At 33.4% G+C, this 22,165-nt stretch overlaps 1 protein-coding gene across 1 annotated transcript in view; it reads left to right on the top strand.

Moving 5' to 3' along the window:
• LOC138710928 (progestin and adipoQ receptor family member 3) overlaps window positions 1-22,165 on the top strand; it is a 191,784-nt gene that overhangs the window by 147,916 nt on the left and 21,703 nt on the right. Inside the window, exons 3-6 of the mRNA XM_069842129.1 lie at window positions 2,947-3,131; window positions 7,397-7,553; window positions 12,283-12,435; window positions 19,654-19,842. Coding sequence (XP_069698230.1) covers window positions 2,947-3,131; window positions 7,397-7,553; window positions 12,283-12,435; window positions 19,654-19,842 — 684 coding nt within the window. The remainder of the gene's footprint in view (window positions 1-2,946; window positions 3,132-7,396; window positions 7,554-12,282; window positions 12,436-19,653; window positions 19,843-22,165) is intronic.

Below are 22,165 nucleotides of genomic sequence, written 5' to 3'. Positions count from 1 at the left end.
AACCCCTCAGCCGTCTGACCTACGCCGGTGGTCCAGGATTTTCTTACGATTGAAAGACATTACCATTTTATCAACAGTAATCTCACTAGAGGTTTTGATCTATCTAGAGAAAATCAAAACTCGAGTGGGATTTAATTGACTATTACACAATTAGAAGAAAGTATATAAAGATTAGAAGAAATAAAGTACTCTAATACAATAAAATATTAATTGATTTACCGAATTCTATTTCACTAATGTTAGGTTTGAACGGAGCCGCCATTTTCAGTTGTCTATTCTGTAAACAAATGACGATCGCAAAGCATGTTTTATAGTACCGTAAAGAATTTACAGTTTGAAATGTTGGCAAACAAAGAAACAAATGGTAGGAAGGTGATAAAAACAGGAGAAAGTATATAAACATTAGGAGTAATAAAGTATTCTGATACAATAAAATAGATATTAATTTACTTACTAAAATTCTATTTCACTAATGCTACCTTCACCAAAATGTTTGAACAGAACCGCCATTTTCAGTCGACTATCTTTGCGGGAAACAAATTACGATCGGAAAGAATGTTTTATAGTACCTACCGTAAAGAATTTGCAGTTTGAAATATTGGCAAACAAAGAAACAAATGCTAGGGTAGTGATAAAAACAAACAAATGCTAGGGAAGCGATAAAATTAAACAAATACTAGGGAAGCAATAAAATTGTGCGATAAGCAGCCATGATTGATTGAAAGACGTCCTTTCGTACCATTTTGTTGGTCAAAAGTAGTATGACGTAGTAAAAGTGTAATAGTCATACATAAAAGACACAAGCATTAGTACCAACTCCCGATATTTTTACAGGTTACTTTCTCCATGGATAATTCACGATAAGAATCCCAGACAATAGATTATATCATAGGAACATTTTCTAACTCCTATCCCAGGTTCTGAAGTTTAGTAGTGGACGAGCTTAGTTATGAAAAGAAAATGCCAAATAAAATCTTTGCTATTTTAGAATGGTAAAAAGAAAACGTAATGAGGATATGAGCTTACTTTACTTGATTTAATTTAAGCAAATAGACGGAAATAAAAATAAGTGTTGTAAGTTATTTCCATATGAAAACACATGTCCTAGAACAGCCATTGTCCAAATCTAAAGTGGTCTCCTCTTCAGGCTCTTTAAATGATGCAGCTTTTGAATGTCTTTTTTTTTTCTGTTTTCCTACTTTGTCTGCTTTGTTCTGTTGTTTTACTTTGTTTTGTTTTATTTTCCTACTTTGTTCCTTATTTCGTCCAGCGGATTACGAGACGTTATTTTTCAGAAACGTCTGTAGTATAAGACGAGACATCTTTTAAATAATTAGATAAATATAAAATTCAAAATAATGATAAATAGCCAGATAATAGAACGGGTAAACAATTTCAGTTACTTAGGACAAACGTATCGTAGGCCTGCTAACGAAAGGAATACGAGGTGATCCGTTTGGGTATGGATAAAATAAAAATACCGTAACACATTTACTACTGAACTTTATTTATTGAAACTTTGTGCATACAACACTGAAAGATGGGAGATTCCTCAGAGCTCAACATAACCCCTATTGCGCACCCTGCACAACTCATAACGGTGATGCAATTCAGCCCATGTCCGTTGTAACATAAGAGGGGTGATTTGTTGAAAAGCTTGAGTAATTTTTACTCTCAGATCATCAATGTTCCTGGGTTTCTGTGAATAGACAATGTCTTTAACAAAACCCTGCACGAATAAGTCAGGAGGGGTTAGATCTGGGGAGTTTGGAGACCAAGCCAAGAGATAGCTGCTTCTCGTTCTGGTTTCGCCTGCGACCTCCTGCATGTTTTTTTAAACACAGAACCCATTTCTACAAATGTTCGATACCACACATTATGGAATCGTATTTAGGTATATTACGCACACCATACTCACGTCGAAATTCCCTTTGAATTCTTTTAACACACTCAAATTCAGCATGCCAAAGAACACTTTGTGCCCACTGTTGATTTATAGTAGCCATTTTAATCTACGATTTTCATTTGTTCTTTCAGATTATGCATTGTTGATTGTCATATATGGAAACTCCCATCTTATATTCATACTATAACTAGCAAGAAATTTTTCCTACTATCATAATAGCTTTATAATAATAAATTAATTTTATCCATACCCAAACGGATCAGTCTGTATAAGTTATAAACTATAAAGTAACCAAGGGTTACAGAATATGCGGAACAATAAAACATACACTAGAGGGAAAGACCTGGAAAAAGACTTGAAATTAAATGTTATAAATTGATGGCAGCTAACAGCTAAATCTCCGTACGCCCTGGGACAAAATACGATCCCTATTTATGAGGACACTCATAGAGTTGGGGCGAGTAATAGCTACTTAAGGGCTCTGCGATTGGAAAAATAATAATAAAAATAAAAACAAAAAAAAATAATAATAGTAATAATAATCATCATCATCATCATCATATCTAATTTACCGACTTCAAGGCCATGAGCTACAATTTCATGCTGTCCTATTATAGCAGTAGTGTCAAAGTTGTAAGCTCCAAAACCGGTTGTGGAGCTAGAGTCGGAGCGTGAACTTGCTTATGTCCGTGGAAACACCGGAGCACGCAACGAGTCTAGAGTCTAGTGGAGCGCTCCACTCCGTTTAGTCTCTGTCTGACAACGCTGTATTATAGTATAATAATTATACAATTCATTTTTTTCCCCTCAAGCCAGAGGGACGATCGAAGCGTGATGCAAATTACGTCATCTTTTAGTATCTAAGTCAAACCATTGGAGTTCTACCTCCCTGGCTCTTTGAACCTCGACAGAAAGTACAGGGCTCTTTTAAATTGTATTATATCTTGAGTCAAAAAATGTAGCCACTTGCTGTACAACTGTTAATAACATGTTTGTTATCTGAATTATCATTTAAATTAATTTATTAATTTCTCTTACAGGATGAAAATGACGCAAAAGGTGATAAAGGAGATGAGGAGCCAGATGATGACTGCACTCATAAGGGCAAGGATGACATCTCTCCTCCATTACTCACCTACAATGATGCTCCCAGCTACCTTAAGTTTAATCCTTATATCCGAACTGGATACAGGGGCTTCCTCACCACCAAGATGTGTCTGGAGAGGTAAATAAACATGTCTTTATATCCTTGTTCAAAACAAATTAGCAGTAGTAAGCCAGTTCTAATCATTTTCAAAAGACAATTGGACATTTCACTCACTTTTTGTGTCCAAAAACATTTTGTCCATAATTTTTCACTCACAGGTATAGCTGTCAAAAAAAAAAAAAAAAAAAAAGTGGCCGCACTCGTGAAAAGCGAATATTTTCTAAGTTCACTTCGGATCACGGTGATGTTACACGATTCTCGCGCTTGTAGAAGTAGTTTCGGAACTATGGAGTCATTCGATATCTGCGTCTCGTATTGTAGCGGTAGAGTGACCGCTTAATGACTCGAAGGTTGTGAGTTCGAGTCTTGTTTAAGTTATCATTTTATTTTGTTATCATTCTTTAGCGATATAAATAATTTTCAAGTTATCATTTGTATTCTCTTATCGTTCTTTAGCGATATAAATAATATTCAAGTTATTTATATTGTTACAGTTCTTCAGAGTTATAAATAATATTCAAGTTACCATTTGTATTCTACTATCGTTCTTTAGCGATATAAATAATATTCAAGTTATCATTTATATTTTCTTACAGTTCTTTAGCGTTATAAATAATATTCAAGTTATCATTTATATTCTGTTATAGGTAGTTCTTTAAAGAATAATAATAATAATAATAATAATAATAATAATAATAATAATAATAATAATAATAATCCGTGGCGCTACAGCCCGTGAAGGACCTAGACCGACCAGCCGGCTGCTGGCCTCTTCCGAAGCAGAGGTGAACGATCATCCAACCAGAATGGAGGTATCGTGTGGTTAGCACGATGATCCCCCCAGCCATTATAGCTGGCATTCGCAACCGGATTTCGCTACTTATCGTAGCTCCCCAAGTGTATCACGATGCTGGGTGGTCACCGGTCCCATACACTGGCCGAAATTTCATGAGAAAATTTCTTCCCCCATGAGGACTCGAATCAGGATGCCTTAGACCACGACGCCACGGCGCGGGACCGGTAGTTTTTTAGTGTTATAAATAATATTCAAGTGGCGGCCTCGGTAGCGTAGTTCGTATAGCGCTGGCCTCCTGTGCTCGAGGTTGCGGGTTTGATCCCGGCCCAGGTCGATGCATTTAAGTGTGTTTAAAATGCGAGAGGCTTATGTCAGTAGATTTACTGGCATGTAAAAGAACTCCTGCAGGGCAAAATTCTGGCACACTGGCGACGCTGATATAACCTCTGCTGTTGCGAGCGTCGTTAAATAAACCATAATTTAAATTTTTAATATTCAGGTTACCATTATTTTATATTCTGTTATCGTTCTTTAGCAATATGAATAACATTCAAGCTGTCATTTATATTCTGTTATGTTCTTTAGCGATATAAATAATATAAATTTAATGTTAGATTTGGAAAAGTACAGTTGCATAATACTAGTGTTAGTTTTTTCTTCTTATGTTATTACATTACACTATCCTGCAACATAATAAAATGAAAAGGAACAACGAGGATTTGAGCCTGAGACGTTGACATCTCAATTCAGACATTCTTCCAACAGAGCCACGGGGACACAAGTAAAGAAGCATAATAATATGTGGAAAAATTGGTCTAATCCCCCTCCTGATGATTTGTGGAAGCTCATCCAGGACATGTCCACTCGACTGCAAAATGTGATCGAGATTGGAGGAAGATGGACTGAATATTGAATCGTAGCTTTTGGTTTGGTTTTTTAACTTTTAATTGTTTTAATTTTCTAAGGCAGACGCCAGTATGCTTGCTTTGTTGAGTATAAAATTTTTCTTTCTTTCTTTCCATTTGCAGCCATAATGTCATAATAAATAATGATAAAATCATGGCATAATGCATTCATGAACCTGATGTTAATTAGGCCTACTAAAACAGTCATAAAAGACAGCAGCAATTATATTTTCTCTCTATCTTAAGAAACATGAAGTGCGAGGAAGGGATGTTATCCGCCTTGAATGATAATTTCAAATAGCTTTCTTTGAATCACAGACCATATCTATATTGTTAACCTTTAACTAACGTGGTCCCATAATTGAGACATCAGTAACGTGATGAGTTCCAAAAGACCGCTGATGATTCTTCTTGTTCATTAGCCCCTTACGCCACTAAGCATTGGGACACCTCGTTTTGTCCATTTCATCCACTTCTCTCGATCTTGACTCATTCTCTTTATCTCCATCTTAGTTTTTCCATGCTTCATTCCAACTTTTTCTATTCTATCCTCCCATGTGTTTCTCGGCCGTCCTCTCCGCTGATGATTAAGTTGTAATAATATTAATATTTTTCATTTTTAAAGAAGGTTTAGTATTGGATTCATTAGAGGAGTCTATATGGAGTGTTGAAAATGTAAATCGGCAGGATGTAACATTTATTCTTCAATGACTAACAATACAGTATTTAAAAATCAGCCTACAAAAACTTTGATGTTAAATTCTTATACAAACATATATAGATATATAGCACCATGAAATAATGAAACAAGAAAAAGTGAACATACGTATCTGTTTCCAATGAACCCAAAAACTGGGGGAGGGGGGGAAACAACAACAACATTCTAACCAAAAACAAAAGCACTTGAAAAATGAAAGTCTTCAAAGTTGTAGATTTTCTGCCATAATAATTATTACTTCCAGGCAGATCGTCATTTGCTTCTTCATTGTTGTCGAAACGTACGCCAGTTGAATGTTCAAGGTCATTCTCATTTTCTGATAAAGCCTGTTCCGAAGATGTGTCATTTTCAGGACCATATTCACAATCGCTGAAATCTGATTCAACTAACCAGTCCGTTACAGCTATTTCACAATCCTCATCTTGAACAGTCACAATCCGCCTTAGCTTTGAAACAGAATTAGTATCATCCTTACTGAGCCTGATGGACCTAGTTTGTCCATATTGTAGACCTACACGACAACCACTAAAAGAAACCGAAAATAGAAAAAAGTGTGAGCAGAAAAAACCTTACCGAAACAACTTAGTGTGGTCAGAATGACTCCAAAGGGCTTTTTCTCTGATCTTACTTACATTACAGGAGCTCTGGACCAACACCTCACACTTTAGCAGTCACTTAATAACTGAACTCGAAGCTATATATAGGTTAACAACTGGCGAAACTCCGTTATGAGAGGTTACTAAACCTTACCACTACGCTGGAGGCGGAGTAAGAGTTTCCCTCCATTAATCTGAACCATTGTTCCGTTGTTGCTACTGATTGACAAGTCATACGATGCATCACTGCTATCAGTTAAACATTCTCCTAACGAAATTATTCTGTCAGTTTCACTCTCTATTAATCAGCATTAGAAAAATATTATTCTTTGTTATTTTTAACTTGCCCAACACATTTCTTCCACTTGTCTTTTCCATATTCTGCGAAAAGGCGGTGACACATTTGTTCCTTTACGTTAAGCGGGGACCCAATTTCTGTTACAAAAATCCAATTGAAAAGACTGGAGACAACTGACTAAATATTTTAGTCTGGTCCTTTAAGTAAATGAAACCAATCAAAACAATAAATGTTTATTTTTAAAGCATGGTCGGGTTTTGAAGATAAATAATGTTTATGTATGCGCTACTTGACAGACCGCGAGCAGTCAGACATTAAACTTAATAAGTGATATCTTGTTGACTCATTCTACAATGGATTTTTTTTCAGCATAAAGTAGAATCTATTTGGACGATTTCATACACTGCAACTACTCACGTATCTCTTTAAGAAAAAAAGTTTATCGCTGATCGGTTTTCTACTTCAAAGACATATTTTTCCACACTACAGTACCATCGACCGGGGTTACTTTACATAAGGGAGTAACTTTACACATTTCTAGAAAAAATGTTTAGATGGGAGCACATTACAGACAATGTGTAGCAACTCCATGGAACTAATTCTGTGTGACAACAGCACATGTATGTAGTAGTCTGAATTGTGTGTCCTTATTAAGGGGATCCTGTAAGCAGAAATTCTTGAAATGTGTAAAGTTACCCCCTTGTGTAAAGTAACCCCTGTCGACGGTAGTATAAAACAAACTTCAATTAAGAATTATTATATTTTTTATATTCCATTAAAATTCGTGCCTGTTCTGACATGTCATAAAGAAAATTAGTCATAATAGTTATGTTGTACCCACTCCAGTAAATTTTCAGGATTTTGCAGGAACTCACCTCTTTAGAAGTAAGCCTTTCTTATTCAGAAAAGTTTTTATACACTGTTTATAGTGATATAATCTTTACTCTGAAATGTCATTTGTTCTGTACAGCATATTTTGGTGGACTAATGAAACAGTCAACATATGGAGTCACATCTTTGGCTGGATGCTTTTCTTGGGGCTGACACTCTACGACCTTGTCCTGCTCAATATCCATGCATCATTTGCAGATAAATTCATTGTTGCTCTCCTATTGGTGTGCTTCCAGGTAAGTACTATCTTTCAATCAAGAATTGTGGTCAGTACTTCATACGTGAACCTTCTGATATATATTTTATGTACGGTATTTCATTTTCAGAAACTATCAATGAAGTCGTGATTCTTATTTCTTCCCAATATTAAATAATAATAATAATAATAATAATAATAATAATAATAATAATAATAATAATAGTAGTAGTAGTAGTAGTAGTAGTAGTAGTAGTAGTAGTAGTAGTAGTAGTAGTAGTAGTAGTAGTAGTACCGGTAGTAGTAGTAGTAGTAGTAGTAGTAATAATAATAATAATAATAATAATAATAATAATAATAATAATAATAATAATAATAGGAGAAATTTCAGTTCCCAAGTTAACGTTTATTAACACTACCAGTTGTCATTGGAGTAGCTCAGTTGATTGAGGCACTTGCTTGCTGATCCAGAGTTGTGCTTGGGTGTGATTTTGATTCCCGCTTGAGCTGATTATCTGGTTGAGTTTTTTAAAATGGATTTACCCAACTATAAGGCGAATGTCAGGTAATATATGGTGAATCCTCGGTCTCATCTCGCCAAATACCATTTTTCTATCACCAACTCCATCGACGCTAGATAACTCAGTAGTTGATGCAGCGGTATGTAATGTATTTGTATAACTTACATAATATGTTTTGCATTTTATTAAATATTACAGTGTTTTCTCATGTGTACTCGGCAAGCTTGCTTCGTGCCTATATGATATCACTATAGATAATTTCACAGTGGTCTACATAATCTTCAGTACAACAACCAGAACTCTCAAACTATAGAAGCTAGCTACAGTCTTGGATACATATTTGAAAAGGTCATGTTTATTTATTATGTATTTCACTCACAATATGTATCGGCCCAACTCTTGTTCTTTGAGCATGACAAGCGATTAAAGTGAGCGAATATTGTTGCATGTTTTCAGTAGGCCTACTTAATTATTATGTAAAAATGTATAAAATATTCAATATGGAATAAAATAAATTACCAATAGATAGCTTTAATTTACTCTTTAATTTACATAGCGTGTGTTCATTTCAAAACTTTTCACCTTGAATAATAGATGTGCAGGGGACATGATTGTGAGGAAAAACACTTCGATTTAGTTTTCAAGGGTTAAGTTCAAAACCACAGCTGATTTAATTATCTGTTCCACAAGTGGAACAAGTAAAAAATATGCAAAATATATACTACATAATTAATAATACGTATTAAGGGGTTAGGTACAGCTTACAGCAGTAAAATTTTTGGAAATATTCAACATTTTTTCCTCCAGTACTGTATCTTGTACAATAATGAAAATTGGTATGTGTAAAACACTGTCCTTCTGCTATATGAAAAAAATATTTTTACGATTTAAAAAAATGATTTTTTTTTTTTCAAAATTCAAAATGGTGAGAGTTTACTGTGCAGTGATGAAGCATTTCTCTCATAACTCATAAACTTGTTAACTTTTTCATGTTCTCTCTCATTTATTTTATTGCTGAAACTCATTTTTATAATATCATGCTCTTTCAACTACATTCCTTAATAAATAATATTTTTTTTTATTTTGTGTTAGAAAAAAATACTGATGTTTGATCATTTTTTTAAATGAATTTATTTTTATCAGACAATCTATCAAAGGTAGAGAAGTGATCTTGCATCATATTTTAGATGGGATATGCATAAATACACACAAAAAATTTCATCACAGAACATTGGGTAGTTTTTTAGTTATGTGAGACATGCTTCATCACTGTACAGTCAACTGAATTTTGAAAATAAATATATATATATATATATATATATATATATATATATATATATATATATAATTTTTTTTAAATCGTAAAAACATTTTTATCATATAGCAGAAGGACAGTATTTTACACATACCAATTTTCATTATTGTACAAGATACAATACTGGAGGAAAAAAATGTTGAATATTTCCAAAATTTTACTGCTGTAAGCTGTGCCTAACCCCTTAAGTAGATTAATTTAATTTACAAACATAAATTGGTCATAAATTAAGAAGAATGTATGGATATGGAGACATTTTATTAATTCTGTTCTAAACTTTTTTTCTTGCCTCTTCAATGTTGGCGATCTGATTTGTGTCTTGTATTAAAATTATAAATATTCTGATTAGTGCTACAAGTATCTCAATTTTCAACATTAAATGTCATCAAGGAAAGAATGTACTGGTAAATTAAGGTAAAGATTTCTAAATTTTGGAAAATCTTTTTATAGGATGTGCTTTTATGCACACCTGCCATTATTCTTAGGGATTTCTTTTGTAAAACAAAGATATACTTAGCTTGAGATGAATATTCATCATCATCATCATCATCATCCTAACAGGTAATAGTCCTAAAAAGAACTGTTACAGTCTACAAAATTTTCCTGCTATCTCTTCACAGCTAGTGATCTTTCTTCTGCTGGTTCGTAATTTAAGACTGCTCGAAGGATCCTTGTTCTAGATATACACTTGACATGACAGTGCCAGTTATCTTGGTATTGGTGTGCAGTACTGATTCCATTCTGAGTTCTTGTAGGAATGAATATTAATTCTTTCATTATGGAATGGAAAGATGCAAAGTATGCCATATAAGAGGGGAAGGTACACCATTGGCCTGCAAAAATTTAGTGAAATTCATTTTTTTTTATATCTCAGCTACTATAAAAGCTAAATGAACAAAACTTTTTATGCTTAATATATATACATTACACTTTATAAAACACTGTTCAGGATATTGAAATAGCTAATAATTACCTGTAAAAATAGTACAAAATTTGCGTAATTTTGTTTTACAACTATAAAGCATTTAAATAATAAAATTTACAATTAATTAAATATTTACATGATTCTTTTACAGAAATATTTTAAAGATCTACATCAACAGCATAGTCTAGGATCATTTACCTATTTCTTCAGGAAATATTTTTTTCTTAATCAAAAGTTTAGAAAATTTAATATTGAAGGTAATGATTAAGAAAAAAATTATGTCTGTGAAGAAATAGGTAAAAGATCCTAGACTGTGTTGTTGATGTAGGTCTTTAAAACATTCCAGTAAAGGAATCATGCAGATATTTAGTTAATTGTATATTTTATTATGTAAATTCTTTACGGCTGTAAAAAGAATTATGCAAATTTGATATTTTTTTACAGGTAATTATTAGCTATTTAATATTCTGAATACCGGGTACCGGTAGTGTTTTATAAAGTGTAATGTATGTATATCAAGCATGAAAAGTTTTGTTAACTGAGATATAAAAGAAATGAATAAAATTTCATTAAATTTTTAATGGTGTTTATATCGTCAAATGAGGATATCATAACTTGGGACTAATATAATCTATATGTGTATAGTGAGTATCCAATTGTAAACCAAGAATCTTATGCTTATACTATAAATACTTTGATATCAATTCCATTTAACTTAATCTAATATTGTAGAAAGACAGAACACTATTATGACTGTGCACTAAATTTAACTACAGTGATTTTATCAACATTAAGTGCTTGTTTATATACATTAAACCAATCATTTATTAGCTTTAACACTAGGTAGTCTATATTATAAACATTAATGAGGAGTGAGCCAGTGTAACTAGCTATTTTACACTTACCGTATGGCTTCCAGGTTATAAGGTCCATAACAAAATGTTCACAAGTACAAAAGGTCCACAAAAATATGTCCACAAACTAAATAGTCCAACATTTCAAGTCCTACATACAATTTGTCCATGGAGTGAAAAAGCCTAACATCTATGTGGCTCACCGTATTATAAAGCCCATCATACGAAAGGTCCATACAAAGTTGTTCAACAGAGATGAGTTACTAACTAACCTCCCGGCTCTGTTGTCAGATAGGAACTTGCAGGAGTTCATAACGAAGAAATTATCGCAAGTCTTCCACAAAGAAATGCAATAATCGGAATGGTTTCTTATCGGTAGAAGCTAAATCGTCCTCCACTTCCTCAATCAATAAGAGAAATTGACATTGTTGAACCCTACGACAAAACATTGAGGGGAGAAAATGTTATGTTCTTTGAATCAGGTGTTAATGATGAAGGACGAGTGTTAATGTTTGCCACCGATAGAAATTTAGAACTTTTGGCTGCCAGTGACACGATTTTCAGTGATGGAAATTTTTCTGTATCTTACCTTAGAGCGATATCATACCACATGAAATTAAGATGAACAATAGCTGTATCTTTTGTATTACATATGTAATATGTATACCATAATTGAAATGACAATAAATTTCTCGGCACTTCCCTTACACTTTTCCTTGTCGGGCATTTTGGGGAAATGGACGAATTTATTTGTGGACATTTTTAAACATAGGACATTTTTAAGAAGAGGACTTGCTGACAGTGGACTTTTCAGGTAAGGACATTTTTATGGCATGGACGAATTTTCTATGTGGATATTTGTAAACGTTGGAAATTTTTGTAGATAGGACCTATTGCAAAGTGGACCATATCTCACTTAACCACCGTATGCAATTATTTTTATGTTTTCATGTACCGGTATGAATAGCTTGTTAGTTTGTATTATATTTTTCTGAATTAATGATGTTACATTAGTATTTATGACTGGCACATAATACATTCTTCTGTTAGCATATATAAGAGGTTAATATTTTCATAACAGTGACTGTACTTATTAGATTTGTGAATTCTGTAAACTGATTTGATGTTACAGAATATATTTACTTATGTTGCAGATATGCATGATTTTGTCCTCCATGTATCACACGTTCTCATGTCGCTCTGAGAGAGCGTTTACATGTTTCCTGTCATTCGACCTGTTTGGAATTGCACTGAGTCTACTAGCAATTTACATGTCAGGAGTCTACTATGCCTTCTGGTGCCACAGAGTAAGTACGTCAGATTCTTGAAGAAACTGAAGGATGCAAGTGTTATAGCTACACACATTTTCTAAAATAGAATGTTCATTTAATACTATGGTATTAAAAAAAATATATATGTACTGTATTGAAAATGTTAATCCATACATCCACACATATTTTACATCTGCAAAGACAATTCCTATTATTAGGTGCAATTCCTATTGCGTGTTTTCTGCAATTGTTTCAAAGTATATGGATTTGTCCTGTACCGGTACCGTATTCTTCGTTTTTAATATGTACTTTTCCAACGGTAACAATCACAAAGAAATAGGCTCGAGAATCGCAGTGGTAACAAATGTATACAAATAAATACAACCACACAGGCGTATACAAGCTCACATGCAATAGTTGCGACAGTTTCTACATTGGACAGACAGACAGATCATTCCAAACTCGATACAAAGAACACATTAAAGCAATAATCAGAGGACACAATACATCTACATATGCCGAACACATAACTAATGCCAACCACACATACAATAACATAAATATGGACATGGAAATCCTACACATACAACCCAAAAACCAAAAACTCAACACACTAGAACAATATGAAATATGCAGACACACTAAAGCACACCCTAACCAAATACTCAACACACAGATCAATTTCAGAACACACACACTATTTGACACAACTCTTCATCACACGAACGCACCCACACAACAGGCAGCGAAGTTGAGATGACGCTGAGACACAGAAGGCTCTGAGGATGGTATCAAGTAGCACCGAAACAGCTGTAAGCCGCACATGCTTACATAATTAACACGAGTAATTTTGCCATTTAATCAATTATTTGTAACAAATGTCTTGCTTATTAATCTGTCATCTCTCAGTTTACAGTTAGATTTGTTGGGTGAACATTACAAACGAAGTGTTATATCGTGTAGAGTTTCCTAGATAAAAATGAGGCGTCGCCTTCCATACCTTTTATTTTATATAGTTTCAATCTTTCTAAGTATTCCAACTAAATTATGCATTGTTGGACGATTAGCAACTTTAACACCTGGAAATACTTATGGCTAAATGAACATTATATGCAGATGATACTTCTTTCATAACATATTCCAGTAGTGCAGTAGAACTGCGTCCTCTCACCTCAAAGCAGTTGTGGAAGCAGCAGAATGGTTCAAAGCAAATAAGTTAATTTTAAACGAGGAGAAGACTAAAAAATTAATATTGACATTGAGAAGAGAAGAAGAGTCTGAAGAAAAGACAGTAAAATTACTTGGTATCCATCTTGATGCAAAGCTAACATGAGACTTCCACATCGAATATATCTCTCAAAGACTATCCAGAGTTCTGTACCTCTTAAGAGTAATTGGAGACAAAATACACGGGCAGTACCTGAGAAGTGTTTTTTTTTTTCTTTTTTTCATAGCATATTAAAGTATGGAATCCTGGTGTGGGAAACAGTAATAAACTGAATGAAGTCCTACTGATTCAGAAAAAAGCAGTAAGAATTATCACAGAAGTACCAGGCACATTACATTGTAAACTATCGGTACTGTTTATATAGGAGTCCATCGTAACAGTTGTTAATGAATATATTCTTGAACTTCTTCTATACATAAAGAAAAATCTTTATGACTTCACCAGTAGGATGGATAAACATGAGTATAATACTCGTAATAAAGAAAAATCAGACATCATATTGCAGCCTATCTAAAGTTAAAAATGCTCCTTGTATCTAGGGCTGCAAGATGTTTAACATGTTACCACAAGAAGCACAGCCAGTGTCACTAGACAGATTCAAAGTAAAAGTGAAGACGTGGCTTCTTAAAAACTCGTTCTATTCTGCGCAAGAATATTTTGAATTAGAAAATCAAACTCTATAGATTTTTTAGGTTTCTTTCTCTCATTTTTATTATTATTTTTGTAATATATGAGGAGTTTCTCATAAATTGTTACTAAGTTAATTATTTTTTACTGTGTGTAAATAGATCAATCATTATTTGGGATCAATGTGTTCTAATTTTCATTTAAATGATATAGGCCTACTTTTGATTATCTTGACTCTCGATTGTAAACTCTATGAAGTATTTGGAATCAGTTTGTTTTATCTTTAGTGGTGTATGTAATATCGCCTGCTTAGAACCATGTTGTTCTAACTCCACTTAAAAAAGAAACTCGTTTTTTGTATCCGTTATGTTCTAACTCCTCTTCTGTATCAGTTGCACACATAAAATTGTACATTTTGTTGTCAGAAAGTGTTCAAAATAACTGTTCCATATTGTTCCAACTCCATTTTCCAAGCTCTGTTTAGTTCCACATGATTATAACTCCACCATTCAATTACCAACCAATGATGGAATGGTATGAGCTAAGACAGCCAATGAGAAGCAAGCTAGGGCAGAAGGCTTTTCCTGAACTTGCATGAGAAAGTTAATGTGATACTGCGTGCGTTTATTAATAAACGGCTTAATGCCTCTTGCATTGATAAATTTTTTGGAAGAGGATGACCATGAAGTACAAACAATATAACACAAGTATCATATCAAGAACCAGAGCATAGTGCAGTGCAGGAAGTAGACACAATGCACAGTGTAATTGATCGTCATATCAAACGACTTGAACTTCATTCTCCTTCAGCAATAATAAGGGCCTGATTTCTTGCAGAACTAACAAGCAATACAAAGTACATCAAATGAGATTTAATAGTTTTTATGACTTCAAGACTGTAGCTAAACTAAGTAACTTGAATAGCATTCCATATAGTAAATTGAAGCATATTGTATACACAAAAGGCTTTGTAGATATTGTGTACAAATTTTTTGAAGATATTGTGTACAAATTTTCATTCTCTGATAAGATGTTTAAGACTACAGAGTTTCTGAAACCTATTACAACAAGAGCAAGGCAAGAAAAGTGTCGAGTTGACAACATATTGCCTGCACCAAAGCAAATAACAGTCAAACCAGTTATAGAAGCAAGTAAAGTTCAAGATATAAAGTCCCTATACAAATATTTTCCAGGCGTGGACAAAGTTTTTTGGGATTCAGTGTTAAAAAGATAACAATGTATGCACTGATCTCTTCAAAATTTAACCTGAAAGGAGTTAGAACATTGAATTGTCAAAATCTGTTAACATGTTTGTTCTAACTCCAAACGTTTTTTCTGTTTTTTGTAAAATAAATTTATAAATAAGGCAACTGAAGAATAAAATAAGTGAATGAATTAAATACTATTATAGTCACAGGAAGTCGCAGGTTCGATTCCCGCTCGAGGTTGTGAAATTTTTCTTTCATACCATGGCATGATTGTGACTATAATAATATTTAATTCATTAATATGTCACATCAACGGACGTATATACGTCATCCAAACATCGCAAGATGAAGAATAAAATAAGCTTTCCCATGCTCTGTTTATTTCTTTGCAAACCCCTTTCCTCACAATAGTGGTATTATTATGATTCGGGTAGTCTCCAAAACTTCATTGTGTTCCCCTGAAAAATTTATAAAAATGGAGTTAGAACAACTTGGTTCTAAGCAGGCGATATAATATTTTAGTACGATAATTTTACACTTGTATTTTAACAATGTCAACAGTTTTTGCTATAATGACAGCATAATAAATTAATATGCTATACTATACTTACTACTTAAGAATAACTTTGGTCTGGAATCAATAGTTGACAACAACAGTAAGTAAATTACCTTAGTTCAGTGATCTTTTATCTTACCCTATCTAATCATGGCCATCAAAACTTCGATCTTAATAATCACTTCTTACATCCCCTGTTAGTACTGGGATGACGCACTGGCTGTGGTCAAGCTAGCTTCAGTGTGCTACACAGCCTCTTCTTCTTTTTGCTCTGTGTACCTGTTGCATAGTTCAGCATTGGTGAGAAGGGGCTCATTGGATTCGTCTCGACAAGATATATCACCTGAGACAGGTTTCCTAAAAATTTTAACATATTTGCTGATATCACTGATTTTTTCTCCATCACACAATTTCACTGCCGATATTCATTAACTTGTGGTGACTTCTGATCACTAATTGTTAATGATCCTTGTAGTCTGATCCTTTACGAACGATTTGACATCAGAACCGTCATTCTAGCTCAGTGCTGTCACGAATTATACTGCCTTCAATGGCGTTCAACACCTCAATTCGTGCCCTCACTTCCTCGCTCCTCATGCCACCACATGTCTTCCTGAAGGTCACCATAAATGAACGTTGTATTGTATTGTACTGTATTTATTAACATTCCAAGGTATTCATACATTGCTTTACAGCTAGAATATGGAACAAGTCAAAACACTTAATACTATTATAATGTCTTAATTCATAGTCACAGTCCAGATTAAATATATGTACAGACGAGATTTACAATATAGTCTACTATACAACACAAACTTTTAGTATCAATTTCGTGAAGTGTTATTGAATGTCATGAATTCACCTACAGAATAGAAGGCGTGATATATACAGACGAGATTTACAATATAGTCTACTATACAACACAAACTTTTAGTATCAATTTCATGAAGTGTTATTGAATGTCATGAATTCACCTACAGAATAGAAGGCGTGATATATACAGACGAGATTTACAATATAGTCTACTATACAACACAAACTTTTAGTATCAATTTCATGAAGTGTTATTGAATGTCATGAATTCACCTACAGAATAGAAGGCGTGAGAAATTAGGTACTTCTTTAATTTGGCCCTAAATAACCTTAAGTGAAACCATTAGTGTGTAATACCTTTAATTCCATAATAATCTAATTTATCTAGCAGCATTGTATGATTTATACAGTCGAATGCTTTGGATAAATCACAGAAAATCTCTCCAACTTGTAATTTTTTATTAACTACCTCCAGAATTTGTTAAACTAAATGTTGCATTTTCTGTGCCTTTATTTTTCCTAAATCCAAATTGTTGTGGGACTAAAATGTTGTATCTTTCTAGATGATGATATAATCTTTTATACATTACTTTTTGAAAGATTTTGGAGAAGACTGGTAGAAGTGATATGGGTCTGTAATTTTCTGGAGACGTTGTTTCTTCCTTTTTGAAGATAGGAATAACCACTGAATATTTTAATCTCTCGGTAAATATAACATTGAACATTGAATAGTTATATAAATAACTTAATGGCCCAGCTATAATATGTGAACTCACTTTTAATATTTTACTTGTTATTTCATCATATCCTGAAGAGTTTTTCACTTTAGATTTTTAATAATTCTAATTGGTCCTTTGTCTACTGATTGCTACTGGTTACGCTTTGCTAGCTTCTATAGTCTGTGAATTATTAAGAGACTCCAGTGGGCTGGTCACATTATAAGAATGGAAAATCAACGAATTCCCAAAGAAAGTACTTCATGGACACATTGATGGGAAAAGACCAATTGGAAGACCTCATAACTGATAGGAAGAAATGATACAGAAAGATGCAGCCGACTTGATCCATATAAGAAACTGGAACACAACCGGGAGAAATGGAAAAGAATGGTATGATACGAGAGGTCATGGTCCGAAAATGGGCCGAAGCACCGTAGGATGATGATGTAGTCTGTGAATTATAGCTGCGACAAATCTTACGTGATTTTGTTTTGTTCAACTTTCTGGGATGGCAGCAGTACTGGACCGAACTTAAAAAAAAATACATTAACGCCAAAAAACGCATTCTCCATTTCTTTTGCTGGCCTACTTGCTAAAGCAGGATATTTAATTGATTTTTATTTTCTATGAATATTCCACCTTACCTGCCTGCTTCAGTTTATAACTTCAGATATAATACTTCGCTTTATTTTTCAGAATATAGCATACTTTGTGTTGAAATTTATGTTTAACTTTCTTTTCCTGGGGACATTTTGCAGATATAAAAAATAAAAAATGAGTGAAGAATAAACCAAGAATGGTGATCATTTTTTATACAAATAGTGAAGAGTTCTATAATTAATGGGAAATTCCAAAAATTTTGAGACACCAGTAAAAAAATGAAGTCAAAATGAAAAATAAGTCCTTAGGTGCAATAACTTTCCTTTAAAAATAATAAAATATTGCAAAATCAGGATATGTTATAAGAGGTAAGCTAGTAAATAATTCATCAATCTTCTTAATGTATCCAGCTGTTTGCTGACAACATAAAGTCCACTATAGTCCACTGTAGTCTATTCAGTTGTTGTTTTTCACGAGAAATGAGGGGTATTTTGATCGGTGTTCATTATAGATGCCTGTTGCTAGTAGCCAGAGTTGGGGTGTAGTCAATATATACTGCAGGGCTGTGTCTTCTGCAACTAGTACTGATGATTTTAATTTACTTCTTTTGTGGTTTATGGAGGGACAGTATACAAGAACGTGTTCCAGATCTTCATCATGATTTTACACCACAGACAATTAGGATTATCAGAAATGTGAAATCGGTGTAGGTACAATTGAGTGACAATGTGACCTGTTCTGGCTCTTGTTAAAAATGTTTGAACATGTCTGGGCAAGTTTTTGTACATTTCCAGGTCATTTGGTTTCTTTTGTACAGACTGTAAAATTTTTTCTTTGTCAGAAGAGAGCCAATTGTTGATCCATAGGTTTGTAAAATGAGACTTTACTGAAGCAAAAGCATTGGATAGAGATATCACTTGAAGAGGTCTTGGTTGCAAATATGTTGCCTGTTTTGCAATATTATCGACCTTCTCGTTTCCAGGTATACCACAATGACTAGGTATCCATTGAAATGTTATTTCCTTTTGGTGTTATTTAGTTTACTTAGTTGTTTCTGAATTGGAATAATTCTATGTACATATAGGTATGGTACATATTTAATTATATTAAATATAGCCCCCTTGGAGTCGGTAAGTATGCAAATAGATTTTTCAGAAATTTGAGTAACACACTGAAGAGCAGCATCAATAGCTAGCAATTCAGTGTCAAGACAGGAGGAAGATGAACATGGTTGTTTAAGTTAACAAGTAACAAAGAGGTACCCACATAAGCTGCATTACCACCAACGCAGTCCCACTATATTTTTAAGTGTTTATATTCATGGAGTCCCTCAGTGTAAAATTCTCCAGAGGTAAAATAGTAAATAATTAACTGTGTATCAAAATGACCTGACAGTAACATACAAAACTGCGAATAATCACTACCTGCTATAAAGTATTAAGTACACTGTAATTCATTTAAATAATATGTACAATCTAATAGAAATAACCTTTTTTTTTGCAGGATTGGCAGATGTTTTACCTGATTACAGTTTGCCTCATCTTTTTGTTTGCAATGGCATTGCAAATTCCAAAATTTGATGTTGATTCGAATACGAAACTTATCGTATTCATTGCATGGGCTGCTTATGGTGTTGTTCCTACCTTCCACTGGACGGTAATCATGGGTGGCTTGGAGAATCCTGTAGTACAGGTAAGAAATAGATTTACCAATGAATTATGTTGTTGTTGTTTTCTAATGCCAGGTATTTGACAATAAAGTCATTTAACCTCTTGCACTCCAATATTTTTCAAGGATATTGTCATGGTTAGCCACTGACGCACAGATTTTGAAATGTTCTGAATCCATTTCTTGATTTGAGTTGCACAATGGACAGTTAGGAGACTGATACATTCCAATTCAATGCAGGTGTTTGACCAAACAGTCATGGCCTGTTGCCAATCTAAATGCAGCTACAGACGATTTGCGTGGTAAATCGGGAATCAACTGTGGTTTATGATGCAGAGATTTCCATTTTTTCCCTTGAGATTGTGTTATCAAATTTTGTTTGTTGAAGTCTAAGTATGTAGATTTAATAAATCTTTTGACAGAATAATACGTAGATTTAGTAACAAGTCTGTAAGTAGCAGTGCTGCCCTTCTTTGCTAAAGCATCCGCATTCTCGTTTCCCAGGATTCCACAATGGGATGGTATCCATTGGAATACAATTCTTTTATTGAGTGTTATTAGTTGAGAGAGCATTTTATTTATTTCTGCTATTTGAGATGAAGGTGTGTGTCTAGAGACTATTGATAGAATAGCTGCTTTAGAGTCTGAACCAATGAATTATTCATTTCCTGGTTTTTTGCTAACAGGTTGCCAAATGAATTGCCTCTTTTCAAAAGCTGCTGTGTGCATGATAAAATTTTTTGCCAGATAGCAGGTTTTTAATTATATTGTTCAGATAGCAGTTTTGAAAAACTATGCTGACTGACAGGAAGCTGTTTTCTTCTTTTATTTTTTTTTCTTTGGTGAAAATTTATAAAAATCTATAGAAAAAATAATAATTGTGTAATCAAGATGAATAATTTTTAATATTTCACCACAGAAAATATTTTGTTCATTGCAGAGTTGTACTAAGTTTTTGGCATCTGAAGTATATTTTCGTATATTAGACATGTCAGATTTGGGGGGGGGGGAAGCATATTTAGTCGCGAACTGTTAATAAACTCATGTCGAAACCTTTCCTCAAATTGCGCATATTGTTAGACCTCTACAGCAAATAGACTAGGAGAAAAAAAACTGCATGCTCAGCACTGATTTTAAAAATCAAGCTTTGATGTACATTTTTCATCTTTGAACATATTAAAACACTATAATTAAATTATATAAAATACCATTACTGAAAATGAAGTACTTAAAGAATGAATTGAACAAGATGAATTGAAAATGTACTCCTTACAAAACAGGTTTAACTGAAAATACACCATTATAAATCAGAGTTACCTATTACAATATTTTCCTGGAGAATAAAAGGATTTCACAATAAGCATTGATTTTACTGTCTTTATATACAACTTGTTTATCTCATCAGACTGCAGTGAGATCATGCGGGGGAACAAGGAACAATCTTTCAACATTTGCATTTGTATCAGGGATACACAGTGAATTTTTATCACTGTCTTTTAATTTGAGAGATTTCCATCAACACTACTGAACATATCTACCCAGACTTCGTGCAAATGTTTATATTTAAGAATTTCCTTTAATATACTGTCTTCTTTGGAATTCAGAACATTTTTTTCACAATTATGATCTCACCAAACAAGTAAGGTTCAATCAACAATGTTAAAATATTAATCAACTAAAAATATATTACCATTTCCACGAAATTTTAAGTAATAAAAAATGGGAGTGTCCAGTGTGCAACAAAATGTAATTCCTGAATATTCAGAGAAAAGTGCAATTGTATCCTATCTATTACTCACAGGGCATGACTGTTTGTCAAAACACTTGAACAAAATTGGAATTACTTTTTCATGACTTTGTCCATTGTGCAATCTTCAGGAAGAAATGGATAATAATTACCTTCAGCAATATCCAGCACTTTCCTCTAAACCACTGTAAGCGAGAAATATTGTAAAACAAGAATGTTAATGGTTTTATTGCCAAGAACTTATCATTAGTTAAAAATAGCATATTATAATCTAGAAAACAGTAATAAAATTAGAACCAAGAATCCGGGTAGCAGATATTTCTGGTTTGTTGCCTATAGAATGAATCGTAATGAACTGGGCTCGATTACATCATATTAATTTAATTTACACTGGATTAGATTAGGTTCGGTTATAAATTACGTTAGTGCTTGGCTTTTTTTTTTGTAAGTAGTGGGTACATTTTTCAGAGTAACAACCAATAGGTCCTACCCTGATACCAGAGGCAATTTCTTCATGGAAGATGAAAGGAAGATACTACATTTTGATTTACTAATGAACACTTTTGTGTTTCATCATATTAATATTTTTAAAGTAGGCCT

The sequence above is a fragment of the Periplaneta americana genome, chromosome 12 (assembly GCF_040183065.1).
Source record: "Periplaneta americana isolate PAMFEO1 chromosome 12, P.americana_PAMFEO1_priV1, whole genome shotgun sequence".
NCBI lineage: Eukaryota > Metazoa > Arthropoda > Insecta > Blattodea > Blattidae > Periplaneta > Periplaneta americana.
Note: the sequence above shows the minus strand (reverse complement) of the source record. Positions and strands in the feature narration are given on the sequence as shown.